The sequence below is a fragment of the Orcinus orca genome, chromosome 8, assembly GCF_937001465.1.
Source record: "Orcinus orca chromosome 8, mOrcOrc1.1, whole genome shotgun sequence".
Lineage (NCBI taxonomy): Eukaryota > Metazoa > Chordata > Mammalia > Artiodactyla > Delphinidae > Orcinus > Orcinus orca.
In genome coordinates, this window is record NC_064566.1 from 45,995,531 (window position 1) to 46,011,281 (window position 15,751).

Sequence of the window (15,751 nt, forward strand, 5' to 3'; positions counted from 1 at the left end):
TCATACTTGAGTATATCTTTGTGTGAATTACCTGCCACCCATTTCTCTTCTATAAGCTTTTACTCCATTCCTTTTTTTGTCTTCAAATGTTTCTTTCTACCCTTCACTTCTTTTAAGATAAATGCTGATCTTCTCCTTGATGCTGTCTGATTTTGACTCTGAATTCCTAGTTTCTTATTTTTTTTTTTTGCTTTCTTTTCTTTTAGTGAAAGATAAAGAAGCTGTATCTGGGATGTTCTTCACATTGTAAAATGCTGTACCTTTGCTGCATACTGTTCCAAAGCACTGATGGTGTCGGGATCGATTGTGGCATCCCCAGTGTGTAGACCTGCCACTGTCCCATCAGCCTGAATTGCCAAGATGGTGTCAGACTGTGGGACTTGCACTGCATGGTGGATGTAAGCTGTGGTGCCGTCTTCCAGCTGAACTGCCTGTAATGCACTCTGGTCATAACTATCTGAGGGAGTAGAAGAGAACGGCATTAAATTAAAGGTAGTCTGATAAACAGTTACATATTTAAAGGAAGAAGGGAATGAACTTTTATCGAATATTTACTATGAGCAGGGCCCATGTGCTTTACGTATGTTATTTCATTCAATCCTCACAATGATTCTGTGAGGCAGGTATATTTACACCTTATTGTACGAATGGGAAACTGAGGCTTGAGGAAGTAAAGTCACTTTCCTTAGGACCCAGGAAATTAAAAAAACTAACAATTAACAGTCAAAAATCAGTATGCAGGGCTTCCCTGGTGGCGCAGTGGTTAAGAATCCGCCTGCAAATGCAGGGGACATGGGTTTGAGCCCTGGTCCGAGAAGATCCTACATGCCACAGAGCAACTAAGCCTGTGCGCCACAACTACTAAGCCTGCGCTCTAGAGCCCGTGAGCCACAACTACTGAGGCCCGTGTGCCACAACTACTGAAGCCTGCGCGCCTAGAGCCCGTGCTCCGCAACAAGAGAAGACACCGCAATGAGAAGCCCGTGCACTGCAATGAAGAGTACTCCCGCTCTCCAAAACTAGAGAAAGCCCACATGCAGCAACGAAGACCCAATGCAGCAATCAATCAATCAATAAATTTATTTAAATAAAAAAGGAGTACTAAAAAAAAAAGAAATCAGTATGCAGAGAAACCAGGATCTGAACTCATGTCAGTATGACTCCATGGTTTTTTCCCCCTTCTAAATAACCATACTAAGAAACATACAGCATTGTGAAATAATAAATCTAGCCAATTACAGTGAACCTGTGATCAACTCCCACTGCTAAGGAAAAAAAATTTTCAGAGTTTACTTTTCTCAACTTTAAATAAATTTATTTACAAATTCAAATATTCTATATTTTAAAAAATTTCTTCCTTTGGTTTCACAACTAAATATAGTCTTTTAAAACATTTACAGTCATTCTATAATAAAGTATTTTATAAAGTAATAACAATAGCTAATATTTATTGAGCATTTACTATGTGACAAATATTGTTCCAAGTGCTCTACATGTTTGTACATTTTGTCTTCACAACTACCCTATGATGTGGATACTTATCATAATCCTCATTTCAGGTGATGAAATTGAAGCACAAAAAGGTTAAATAATTTGCTCGGGGGCACACAGCTAAAAGACAGCAGACCCAGATTTGAACCCAGATAGTCTGGCTACAGAGCTGTGCTCATTGCTCCTATGCATTCCACCTCAAACCCCTGGTCCTCCCTACACAAAGGTAATAAACATGAACATTTTGCCATATTTGCTTCAGATAGTTTTAAAATTTTTATTTAGTTTTAAAGACCAACACAAGGGGCAAAGGACCTTGCTAAAGACATTATATTTAAAAGGAAGAAAAAAATCAACAATTTAACTTTCAAGTGTTTAATTTCATATTTTAAAGGCAGCCTCTAGTTGAAGTCTTTCAGAGACCAGGGATTTGCTATTTCAACCTGTTACTGGACAACTCAAATTATTAGAAAGTTTCCCCTTAGACTGTGCCAAAATCTACCATCTTATATTTGAGAGAACAAGCATAATCCTTCTTTTACATGACAACAGCATTTCTGCAACTAAAGGCAGGTCTTATTTTTCCCACACCCTACCTCCCCCTTATTTTATTCAAATGTTCAAAGCTAATTTACCTTTGGAGGTATGGTGAATAAATGCTGTAGTTCCATCTTCTAACTGCACTGCTTGCCCATCCTCTAAACGCAAACTGTCCCCTGCTCAAGAACAATGTTTACATTTAGATCCCATATCTTCCAAGCATATTCTGATAACTCAACAACAACAGAGTCAATAAACCATTAAACACATCATACAAACCTACACTTCCTTTATGGATCCTTCAACATTTAAATAATTTCAGTAAAGCTGCTCTGAATAAGTGTTTAAAGGTAAAAAGATATTTGAATACCTGTTTTAGGAATATTTACCAGGGGATAGGAGAATTGAAAGAAGGAAAAAAAAGAAAATGAGAAGGCGTGTAGGATTTATCTCAAATAATAGAAATATTCACTTAGAACTGTTGCCCATTTATCTCCAGAGTAAAGTCTAGCAATTTCTTTTCCATTAACTTCGAGAGAAAATCTCAATTAAGTTAAAATGGTCTTTAGATCCTCTCTTTGACATCTACCTATCTCCCCTTTCAGAAGGAGACCTAGAGATCAGGACTAAGTTTAAGTAGTAAGAGGCAGTTGGAGGCAGCAAATACTGAAGTATGAGAATCAGAAGGGTAAGTAAATATCAAATACTTACTACTTTTAGGTATGGGTACATGTTGAACATAGGCAGCAGAACCATCCTCCAACTGAATGACCTGACCATCTATGAGTTTCCCATCTAGAACAAACAATTTAAGCCAATAAATTAGCACAAGCAAAAATTTTAAACTTTATACAATTTCAAAATGATATCAACTATAAAAACATACACTACTTAAGATCATGTTCATCTTGATTCTTCCCTCAATGTTCTGAGGCAATTCAATAACACATCCAGTGATCCTACAGAAAGCAGAAAATCCTCCCTCAGCCATCCTTTCTCCCCTCCGATTTTCAATTAGACAAGTTCAAGAGGAAGAGTGGCTCATCTGAGCAAGCTACATGAGTCAAACCTCTATATACCTTTCAGAGCCACTTAGGAATCGTGACCCTGACCCCAGCGAAGCTGAAACTGGGAAGATAGAAAGATGTATCAGTACACATGAGGCCAGCTGTCATTCTCATCCCTGGGGGCTACAAGTCCCTTGACTATGTATACATATGCTCAGTAGCTTTCCAAAAAAACAAGGAATTTGAGAACTAGGCTATTTCTTGGAGCAAAGTAAACACTGATTTAGAAACAATGTTATAAAAGCAAAACCAAATGTCTACTTTTATGCATATTTTGTAAAAACATTAAATAATAATTTAAAGGGAAAAAGTGAGAAAGGTCTTACTAAAAATAGGTCAGGGACACTACCCCCTCCCCTCTTCCTCACTAATTCTGATACCCCAGAGTATCTTCCAAATATCTCAAAACGTGTCCTCAAATTATCAAAACAAAATTTAAGTTAAACTGAAATTACTACCATATGTAGTACAGTGTCTGTAGGAGGGATTGGAAAGTGGTATAACTGCTAGGTGTTCCAACTCTGAGGTTATGAATTGCTGGTAATAACCAACGGGCTGTATATGAGGCACATACCTTTAGAATTGTGTTGTATATAAGCAGTAGAACCATCTGCAAGTGTTACTGCTTGCAGGCTTACACCTTCCATATTTTCTAAATTGTCACCATCTATTATAAAAAAAAAAGTTATTTTCTTTAGGTAACTATCATATGTGTGTGCTGTTTAATTTTTTAAAAAATAAAAATTAGTCAAAAGGCAGATTGCTTAACTTAGACTCAAATGGGATTTCTTATAGCATTTACAAAAAATATTTCTACACCCTACTATACCAGCATCCATACCAGGGTAAAAATGCTCATAAAAAGGCTTAGCTTTGTGTTGCCTTTAGCTAAAGGAGGAGGAACAAAGTAAACAGTATTGTGTTTTCATTTTCCCTTAAGATAAATATTTCCAAACCCACATGATCCCTTCAAATAAGATTGCTCACCTGCCACAGTTACTGCCTCTGTCAGGCACAAGGTAACATGCTGAGCCTCCATTCCTCCTCCAGGAAACTCTGTCATTCCCTGAGAATCTCGATTTATCTGGGCTAACAACATTTTCTACCTTGAAAAAAACATAGGCATTGAGAACAAAGAACGATGTATATGAAATAAAATCTACAAACAATATTTATGAACCATAAAAAATTGCTACGGAAGTGAACAGTGTTTGAAATAAGCTGAAATTTCACTTAATATGCAGGGTAAAAGTATTTGCCCAAAGTCCAGAGCATGCTTTTAATAATTCATCAGTAAACTATTGAGCACACCCAAGTCTTGCCCATCAGTTCTGTACCATGTCTAAAATTCCCATAATTAGTGTTCTTTGGGTTTAACATGGTTGAAGATTCCCACTTAGAATCCATGAATGGATTGAGTTCATCCTGTTGACTCAATCTTCAGAAATCTATGCTGAACCTGGCCACTTCTCACAAGCTTCGCCATTACCTCCCTGATCCAAGCCACTACCATCTCTCACCCTGAGATGTTACTGCAATAGCATCCTAACTGGTCTCCTTGCTTCTACTGTGACTTCCCTCATCTCCTCTCAACACAACAGTCAGGTTGTCCTTTTGAATGAAAAAGTTAGATCACATCTCTCTTCTGCTCAAAACCCTTTGATGATTTCTCATCAGAGTAAAGCCAAAAGTCCTTACACTAGCCTATGAGGCCAATGATCTTGTCCCCATTTCTACTACTCTCCGTCTCATTCGTTCCATTTCAGCCACACTGGTGCCCTTGCTTTCCCTCAAACATACTGGATGTTCTGCTGCCTCAGGACCTTTACATTTGATGTTCCTTCTGCTTGAAACATTCTTCCTGGTATCTTCATTATTACTCCCTCATCTTCTTCCAGTCTTTGTTCAATGGCACCTCAACGAGAGCTTCCTTATTCACCTCATTGCAAACTGTACCTCTAACCCCACAATGATGATATACTCCAGCCCTCTTGCCTCCTTTATATTTCGGCATAGTACTAATAAATTGACATATTACATGTATTTACTTATTTGGTTTTTTTCTTATCTATTTCTCCCTCAAATAGAATGGACAGGTGTTTTTATGTTTGCTCATTGCTGACTAAAGTGCCTAAAAAGTACTTGGCACACAACAGACACACAATTGGTGCAGAATAAATGGATGAATGGCTCTTTTACCAATCATCACCACAACCCCCTTCCTCCCTTTTCCTATCTCCGGGTCCCATTACCTCTGTAGGCCTTGAGTTGTCTCAAACATGAGTTGGGATAATTTAGCTGCCTTGAGCCAGGGAACTGGATACCAGAGCATCTCTTGAGGACCTTTCCAGGTCTAAAGATCTGATTTCAGTGTCAATATTTAAAAGAGCAATATGCAGATAGTAGTAATAATTTGCAATTATATTTATGTTAGGACTACTTGAAGATTTTTGTTTTATAAACACTATAAACTACACCCTCTTTGGATTAAAGCCAGGGACTATGGTTTAGACTCTGAAAGGTATCAGTGCTGTGATAAAAGTCAATCACGGGCTGACTTTTCAGGGATTCCTGAAATATTTCTAATCTATAACTGTTCATAAAGCAGACTGAAACTTCAATACTTCCTTGCTACATCTAAGGGCTAACAGAGAAGCCTCAAAGTAAAACTGGTACTCTGCTGTTAAGCCCCCTGATGAGTACAGGATTGGGACAGGCTAATTTTCAGAACAAGTACTGCCACTATATAACAGAAATAAGACAAGGAAATGGAAGGGAAAACACCTATAAAAATGTAGAAAGCACTCTATAATTTTTACAGCATTCGTCTAGAAGACGAATTTTGAAAAAGGCAGATTACAAGTTAATTTGGGTCATGATGTTAAGAAATGCCTATGGTTTGACCATAATTCAAGCATTTGTCCTTTTCATTGAATTATCTATAAATCTCCAAATAACTACATCAACAGGTAACTGATATATCTGCAATAAATAAAAGTTATTTCTTGTCTGAAAGCTGGTCAAGTGTTAACTTTCTTTAGGAAGGCTTCAGGACCTATAGTATCTATCCTAAGGGAAAAAAAATCTACACTAACTGAAACATCTTGAAGAGACAGCTGATTCCTGGACACAAACTGCTGGCAAATACATGGGGTGGTGAAGGAATCAGAAGAGATCATATGGGCACTACAATTACCAGAGATAATAAGTGATGGCAGGTACACAGCCCATCTTATTCTCAAAAAGGCTCTGTGATACAATTAATGCCCTTTGTTAGAAAATGATCAACTAGGGAAAATATGATAATGAATAGATGAAATAAATAAGCTAGAGATCAAACACTCTATAGTTGCTCATACCATATCCACCATCATGTTTTGATTATTTCTGGCACCAACATTTTCAGGTTGTGTGAAAATAAGTATGTAAGATACACATGACACCTTTAGAAAGGGCCACCTTGCAAAAGGTGGTCAGCTTCCTGTGCTTTAATAATGAATCATGGGCCAAAATCAGACACAGAGGAGGCTGTCATGGGGGCACAACAGGAATCTCAAATGAAGACATCTGTGTAATAAATAAAGTTCCTGCCTTTCTGGAAGATGATGATGGATATTAGCATAAGAGAAAAAAACACACTTACGAAATTTAGCAAATGTTATATCCAGAATATATAAAGAAATTCTACAACACAACATCAAAAAACTAATAACCCAATTAAAAATTGGACAAAGGACTTGAATAGAAATTTCTCCAAGGAAGATAAACAAATGCCAAACAAACATATGAAAATATGCTCAATATAACTAACTGTCAAGGAAATGCAAATCAAAACCATAATGAGATATCACCTCACACCTGTTAGAATGCCCACTATTGGGACTTCCCTGGCTAAGTGGTTAAGACTCTGCACTTCTACTGCAGGGGGCCCAGGTTTGATCCCTGGTCCGGGAACTAAGATCCTGCAAGCTGCGTGGCACGGCCAAATAAATAAATAAAAATAAAACAAAAACAGTATGGAGATTCCTCAAAAAATTACAAATAGAATTACCATATGATCTAGCAATTCCACTTCTGGGTACATATCCAAAAGGATTAAAAACAGAATCTCAAAGAGAGATTTGCACACCTCTTCACCGCAGCATTATTCACAATAGCCAAGAGGTGGAAGCAACCTAAATGTCCATCAACGGATGAATGGATAAAGAAAATGCAATTTATATATACACAATGGAATATTAGTCTTAAAAAAGAAGGAAATACTGTCATATGTTACAACATGGATGAACTCTGAGGACATTATTCTAAGTGAAATAAGCCAGTCAAAAAAAGACAAATACTGCATGATTCCACTTATATGAGCTATCTAAAGTAGTCAAACTCTTAGAATTAGAAAGTAGAATGGTAGTTACAAGTACTAGGGGAGTTGTTTGATGAGTATAGTTTCAGTTTTGCAAGATGAAAAAGTTCTAGAGATCTATCACACAACAATGTCCATATAGTTAACACTACTGTACCCTACACTTGAAAATGGTTACGACTGTAAATTTTATGTTGTGGGTTTTTAACCATAATTCTTAGAAAAAGGTCTGAACACATATGGAAAAATGTTAGGATCTGTTAAAAACCAAGTGGATACATAAGCTTTTATTCAATTACTTATACAGGTACTCCTCCTTATATTTGATAGATTTCATAATTTTAAAAGTGAAAAATATCCAAAATTATTGGCAGGAAGAAAAAAATGTCTGAAAATTGATGGTTAAAATTAGTAACTAAATACTAGCTGACTTCATCCCTTAAAAGAAAGAATCAGGGCTTCCCTGGTGGCGCAGTGGTTGAGAGTCCGCCTGCCGATGCAGGGGACGCGGGTTCGTGCCCCGGTCCGGGAGGATCCCACATGCCGCAGAGCGGCTGGGCCCGTGGGCCATGGCCGCTGGGCCTGCGCGTCCGGAGCCTGTGCTCCGCGACGGGGGAGGCCGCAGCGGTGGGAGGCCCACGTACCGCAAAAAAAAAAAAAAAAAAAAAAAAAAAAAGAAAGAATCAGTGTTTCCTCAGTGGTATGAATCTACATCAGACGAATATTTTAAAATGTGAAGCCCTTAGATATTTCAAGTTTGGTCTAATTTGTTAGATACAATTATTACCACAAATTATTATGAAAATATAAATCTAATGGTCCAGGTATAAAGAACTCCAACTACAAGTAACCTTTATTGTGGTAAGAAATGATACAAAAAGAAATCTAGATTAACAAATCTTAGAGGTCTTTTTGCATGAAGCCACAGAAGCCAGGCCTTCAGAAATTGTCAAGCTCAGATCCTAACCTCAGGCTGGTTTCACCTCAACACTTAACAGAGAAGCTATGCCATTCTATTACCTGGTCTCAATTCCAAATTTTACTCATAAATTTACTACTATACAAAGTGCTTCTCCATTTAAGCATGGTCATTTGTGCTGCATTTTATGACATCTCCTAACCTGGAATGAGGAAGTTCCTTAGTACAGCAACATAAAAATAGCAGGCTAGGGGCTTCCCTGGTGGCGCAGTGGTTGAGAGTCCGCCTGCCGATGCAGGGGACATGGATTCGTGCCCAGGTCCGGGAAGATCCCACATGCCGCGGAGCGCCTAGGCCCGTGAGCCATGGCCGCTGAGACTGCGCGTCCGGAGCCTGTGCTCCGCAACGGGAGAGGCCACATCAGTGAGAGGCCCGCATACCGCAAAAAAAAAAAAAAAAAAAAATAGCAGGCTATCCTGTACCTTTGCAGTATGCTGATCCAGTAACACTGCTTTGATTAACATTTGTGGAAAACTATCTTTAAATCCCTTCAATTTTATTTAAATACACCCAGGGAATAAGCATGTTCCACTGATGAAATGTAATTCAGTTAAGTACAGAGTAGTTAGAATGTGCTGGTGAATGATGTAGAGTTTTCATAGGCTCTACAGAATGCTAAGGGGTAAAACTGAGGGATAGAGTTTATACTACCTATTTTAAAGAAGTAGAATATTCTATCAGATGGGTGAAATGTTGGAAATTGAAGGCTTTCAAACTTTTTGCCAAGTTCCAGGACCATTCAGAAATAGAATATTTGAAACTGACTGGCAGGTACTTGAGATGAGGCCTAGGAGACCTGAAACTAAAATACCTGTGAGAAAAAGAGGTGAGAAGAGACAAGAATTGAGAAATGGACACCTAGGTCTAGTCATCAGGAACGTCAATTTTGGTGATGGTTTGTTCTTAACTGAACCACTGATGTGAAAAAGTACCAAAACAAATCTCTCTCAAACCTCAACAGTGTAGCATTAAAAACAGAGCTTGAGGGCTTCCCTGGTGGCGCGGCGGTTGAGAGTCCGCCTGCCAATGCAGGGGACACGGGTTCCTGCCCCAGTCCGGGAAGATCCCACATGCCGCGGAGCGGCTGGGCCCGTGAGCCACGCTGAGCCTGCACATCCGCAGCCTGTGCTCCGCGCAGGAGAGGCCACAACGGTGAGAGGCTCACATACTGTAAAAAAAAAAAAAAAAAAAAAAAAACAGGGCTTGATAAGGGCACACCTGCATAGCTCAGTTTGCTAAGCATGCCCTGGCTTGCTTTCACTGAGACTAGGGAGTCTGAGGAAGCATCAGGAGGAAGAGAAAGGTTCTGATATATTCAAACTCAACTTCTGACATTGTTCTGTTAAAAAAAGCATAAAGTCGTTTCAAAACTATGATGCCACAAAAAAAAAAACCTATGATGCTAGATTGTACTTTATTTCCCTCAAGATAAACACTGTGTATGTTAATATTTTATTACCCAAATTGCTCATCTTGTCATAGGTAAGGGAAGCAAAGCATTGTGAGACAATTATGAAAATAAGAGAGGGCACTCCTGAAACACAACACTATCACAAAATAGATCCTTTGTCCAAAAAAGTATATTGAATAGGACACTAAACATGGATAGTTAAAACATATACCTCTAGTCAGAAAAAACTGTTTGTACAGGTCATATTTACGAAGCATTTTTCAGATCTAATAACTTATTTGATGGAATAGTCCTGAAGGGCCATAAAAGTTCTTGGGCTCTTCCAACCTCTTCTGAACCCCCAAAGCAGTCCAGCAAACTTACATGTCTTTATTTCTTCATGATGACTATTTAAAATATTTTCCATTTACCTCAAACCTTCTACCCCCACTCCCTCTCCTGCTATCCTCCCACCCTGTCTCCTTCACCACTTCATTTTCAGCAAATTAATCAGCTCCCAACTTCACGGAAAATATAGAAGTCAGCAGAGGAATTCTCTGCCAACAAACCTCACTTCACTGCATTTCCACACATTTCTTCCTTCTCTCCTACAATATTACCTTCCTACAAGGTAAGACTAATCCTTCCAACCTGTACTCTGCATTTCATCTGTCTTTCCTCCTTAGGGATCTCAGGGATCTCTCCTGTAAAAAATTTCCCTCTCTCTCCCAGTTCCTTCCCATCAATAACTTAAAAAAACACAAAAACAGGGACTTCCCTGGTGGTCCAGTGGTTAAGACTCCATGCTCCCGATGCAAGGGGTCAGGGAACTAGATCCCTCATGTTGCAACTAAGAGCCCGTGTGCTGCAACTAAAAGATCCTGCATGCCGCAATGAAGATCCCTCACATGGCAACTAAGACCCGGTGCAGCCAAATAAAAATAATAAATATTTTAAAAAACAAAAACAAAATCGATAAAACAAAATCTTGCCTCTGACTCAGCTACTAGTCTCTCTCTCCTCCTTATCACAGCTAGATTTCTCTAACAGTTGTTACTAAGACTATTTCCTGATTTCCCACTGCTATCCATCTGGTTTCTGTCCCTAAGTATTGAAACTGCTTTGGCTGGTCACTAATCTCCGCTTTAACATGAAGTTCAATGGCCATTCCTATGAATGAGAGATGAAAATATTCATCCACAAAAAGACTTACACAAGAATGTCCATAGCAACTTTATCCATAATAGTTCCAAATTGGAATGAACTCAAATGTCCATCATAAAACAGATTAAAAAGCTGTGATAGGGGCTTCCCTGGTGGTGCAGCGGTTGAGAATCCGCCTGCCAATGCAGGGGACGTGGGATCGAGCCCTGGTCTGGGAAGATCCCACATGCCGCAGAGCGCCACAACTACTGAAACCTGTTCATCCTAGAGCCTTCGCACTACAAATATTGAAGCACACACACTCTAGGGCCCGCGTGCTGCAACTACTGAGCCCACCTGCTGCAACTAGTGAAGCCCGCGCACCAAGAGCCGGTGCTCCGCAACAAGAGAAGCCACTGCAATGAGAAGCCCGCTCACCGCAATGAAGAGTAGCCCCCGCTCGCCACAACTACAGAAAGACCTCGCACAGCAACGAAGACCCAACGCAGCTAAAGAAAAAAAAAAAATGTGATGGATACTTTTCTGTCTTATATTGGGTTTGATATCATTGACCTTTATCTCCTTCTTAGAACATTCTCTTACCTTGGCTTCTGTGACTTCCACACGCTCCTGGTTTTTTCCAACTTCCTAGCTAATCCTTTTCCGTTTCTCCTATGGGTTCCTAAATACTGAGAACCCACAAGTTTCCATCCTAGTTTGTTTTTTCATTTTATGCACTTTTCCTCTTGGAATATCATATCCATTCCATTGGCTTCAAAGATCTCTGGAATTTATAAGCTCTTTAAAATTTCTCTAGTCCTTTCTCTTAAGGGCTCCTGATCTATATATCTAGCTGCTTACTGGCCTTGGTGACCTTCATGGTCCACAGTCACCTCCATCTCAAAACAGTTCGCCACAAAATTCTACTTTAGTATTTTCTCCCTCAGTGATAAACGCAGTCACCTACCCAGTAGTCAAATCCCCCTTATTCTCCAACCGATCACTAAGAACTATCACTCTACCTCCTAAATATCTGTCAAATCCACTTGCTTCTCTTATTAGGTTGTCTTAATTCAGGGTACCATCACTGCTTGGGTTACTACATCGGCCTCCTAAAATCCACTCCTACCCTCCTCCAATCTAATCAGTCCAAGTGCTTTCAAATCCAATCAGAGCATTTCTCTGTCTCAAAACCTTCAAAACTTTCCCATTTCCCCATATAGTCCAAATATCATGATCTGGATTCTACTAACTTCTCCAATAAGACGAACAATCATCCTGCGTTGCCCAAGACTGAGAAGCTTCCTGGCTCATGGGACTCTCAGTTCTTTTTTTTTTTTTTTTTTTTTGGTGGTGGGGGACACTATCTTTTAAAACTGGGATAGTCTTGGGCAAATCAAGACAAGTTGGTCACTCTATCTTCCAGTCTTGTTCTAGCACAACCTCACATTCTACACTCCAGCAATACTGTTTAAAATTCTAGTAGTTAATGATACTGGTATCATTTAATAATAATATTAATTAAAATGTTAATAATACTAATAAATAAAAATGATTATAATGATAACTAACTCTTCCAAAATACTATACGCCAGGCATTACTACTAATTCATTTAATCCTTCTAGCAATCCTATGAATTAAGTACCATTTTATCACAATTTTGCAGACCAAGAAAGTGAAGCCCACAAAGGTTAAATGATGTCCTTAACTTCACAACATAAGTGGCAAAGTCAACCTTCTAATCATCTGGCTCAACAACTTATACATGAGCTGCTGGATTATTTGCCACTCCCAGAACAGCCCAAGGTGTCTCCTGCATCTCGGCTCTGAACACTGCTATTCATACCCTCTAGAATACTCTTCCTCCTCTCTTTACTTGGCTAAATTCTTCAGATTCCACCAGAAAGTTTTATCTGAACTCCCCAAATTGGGTCAGAATGCTTTAGATGTATTTCCCAAGATACTCTGTCCATACTCTTATAATAACACTTAGCAAAGTAATTACCTGTTTTTCTCCAGACTGGAAGCAGTATATTTACAGTAACCAGCTACTAAAACATATCTAAGGAGGATTCCCCTATAGATAGATTGGAAAGTATGGGTTATACTTAGGAAGGAATGCTTATGAGCGGTAGTATAACACTATACTTAAGAATAAGGACTCTAGAGCAAAACAGCCTGCTTCAAAATCTCATTTTACCACATATTATCTATGTGACCTTGGGCAAGTTACTTAACCATGCTGTGCCACAGTTTCCCTATCTGTAAAAGGAGGGTACTTCACAGAGGGTATTGTGAGGTATCTGTGTTAAATACAAAGCACTTGTAACAGCACATGGTATTATATATATGTTTGCTATTAATGCTTATCAGTAGTTTAAAGCTAAATGAGAAGAGACTGTACAGCTCTATCTCTTGTCTTATTCACTATTTTCTCCTACTACTGTAAAAGGGTATTGCCAGAGGAGAAAGAAGACAAAAAAGAAAGTTTCAGAGATGTGTTATTCAAGAGGAACTTTCCTCTTGTTCATGCTTTTCCTTTTTGAAAATATCTTTACTGAGATGTAATTCACATATCATAAAATGTACCCATTTAAGGTGTACAATTCAATGACTTTAGTATATTCAGAGTTGTACAAACATCACCACAACCTGAATTCACAATATTTTTATCACCCTTCAAAAGAAAACCCTACCTCCCCCTTTCCAAAGCCCTAGGCAACCACTAATCTACTTTCTATTTCTATAGATTTGCTTATTCTGGACACTTCATGTAAATGGAATCATAGTATGTGGTCTTTTGTGACTGCCTTCTTTCACTTATACATAATGTTTTCAAGGTTTCTCCATAAAAGAATAAAAACTAAAAAAAAAATTTCAATCCATAAAAATAATGAATCACTATGTTGTACACCTTAAAAGAATAATAATGTAAATCAACTATACTTCAATTTGAAAAAGGTAAAAAAAAAAAATCTCCTTTTCCTTCTGAAAGTCTTTTTCCCCTAAAAAGGAAGACAAAAAATAATTTCTAAAGGTGATTTTAGGGACTTCCCTGGTGGCACAGTGGTTAAGAATCTGCCTGCCAATGCAGGGGACACGGGTTCGAGCCCTGGTCCGGGAAGATCCCACATACCGCGGAGCAACTAAGCCCACATGCCACAACTAAGCCCACGTGTCACAACTACTGAGCCCTCGTGCCACAACTACTGAAGGGCGCATGCCTAGAGCCCATGCTCTGAAACAAGAGAAGCTACCACAATGAGAAACCCACGTACTACAACGAAGAGCAGCCCCGGCTCACCACAACTAGAGAAAGCCGGCACGCAACAACAAAGACCCAACACAGCCAAAAATAAACAAATAAATTTATGTTTAAAATAAGATAAAATAAAGGTGATTTTAAGTAATTGACTTTTTAAAAAAATTTTATTTATTTATTTTTGGCCATGCTGCCACATGTGGGATCTTAGCTCCCTGACCAGGGATCGAACCCGTGCCCCCTGCAGTAGAAGCTCAGAGTCCTAGCCACTTCACCACCAGGGAATTCCCTGAATAACTGACTTTTAATAACAGACATTTATCTCCTAGTATATTTTCCTTAAATATTATCTTCTCAACAATAAGCATGTCCACTTACAAAAAGCTCCCCAGTTGAATCTAACATGCACTCCTCATTTAAAAACACAGATCTATAATCCATCAACTAAAAACATTTACATACATTCCTAGGTCTCAAATCAAACTGCCCAATCCAAAAGTCTGCCAGTGATTCTTTTTCCTCTCAGCACTTCTGTTTGAAAGGACAAATGCCAGAGGAAAGGGAAGACACTAACCAATAGGTAGGTGGGGAGGTCTCCTAGGAATGTACCACGTTGTCATTCTTTTTTTTTTTTTAATTTTTATTTATTTATTTATTTTTAGCTTTGTTGGGTCTTCTTTGCTGCACGCAGGCTTTCTCTAGTTGGGGCGAGCGGGGGCTACTCTTCACCGCAGTGCGCGTACTTCTCATTGCGGTGGCTTCTCTTGTTGCGGAGCATGGGCTCTAGGTGTGCAAGCCTCAGTAGTTGTGACACATGGGCTCAGCAGTTGTGGCTCACAGGCTCTAGAGCATAAGCTCAGCAGTTTTGGCACATGGGCCTAGTTGCTCCGCGGCATGTGGGATTTTCCCAGACCAGGGCTCGAACCCATGTCCCCTGCATTGGCAGGCGGATTCCTAACCACTGTGCCACCAGGGAAGTCCCTGTCATTCATTTTATATCAAAATACATCTTGTTTTCTGTCTGAATTAAACACAACACATTCCATATACACCATTAAGGTTTGCCAATTCATCTTTCCACTCTAATCAATTTGCCATATGGACTTGGCTATTTCCACCAAACCCAGACAACAGATTAAAATGATCAAAAGTCATCCTTGACTAAACCCTCATTCTTTTTTTTGCAGTACGCGGGCCTCTCACTGTTGTGGCCTCTCCCGTTGCGGAGCACAGGCTCCAGACACGCAGGCCTGTGGCCACTGCTCACAGGCCTACCCTCTCCGTGGCATGTGGGATCTTCCCGGACCAGGGCACGAACCCGCGTCCCCTGCATCAGCAGGCGGACGCTCAACCACTGCGCCACCAGAGAAGCCCACCCTCATTCTTAAATTCACAACAGGGCAATTGTCAACTCCATGATTTTTTTTTTAAATGGAACCATATATATGGGAACTTGGTATGACAGAGAGCATTTCATCTTTTTAATTTTTTTTGGCTACACTGCCCAGCTTGTGGGAT

General features: G+C 39.4%; 1 protein-coding gene across 5 annotated transcripts in view; it reads right to left on the minus strand.

Moving 5' to 3' along the window:
- The window catches only part of ZNF143 (zinc finger protein 143), a 54,770-nt gene that overhangs the window by 34,906 nt on the left and 4,113 nt on the right, over nt 1-15,751 (minus strand). For 2 of the 5 annotated variants that reach the window (XM_033404547.2, XM_033404551.2), the window contains exons 2-6: nt 4,086-4,200; nt 3,673-3,765; nt 2,743-2,826; nt 2,127-2,210; nt 261-457 (exon numbers count right to left, since the gene is read on the minus strand). In XM_033404547.2, the coding sequence (XP_033260438.1) occupies nt 261-457; nt 2,127-2,210; nt 2,743-2,826; nt 3,673-3,765; nt 4,086-4,200 (573 nt within the window). Of the gene's footprint in view, nt 1-260; nt 458-2,126; nt 2,211-2,742; nt 2,827-3,672; nt 3,766-4,085; nt 4,205-15,751 lie in introns of all 5 variants that reach the window. The other 3 variants (XM_033404548.2, XM_004279201.4, XM_033404550.2) reach the window with 3 other exon arrangements.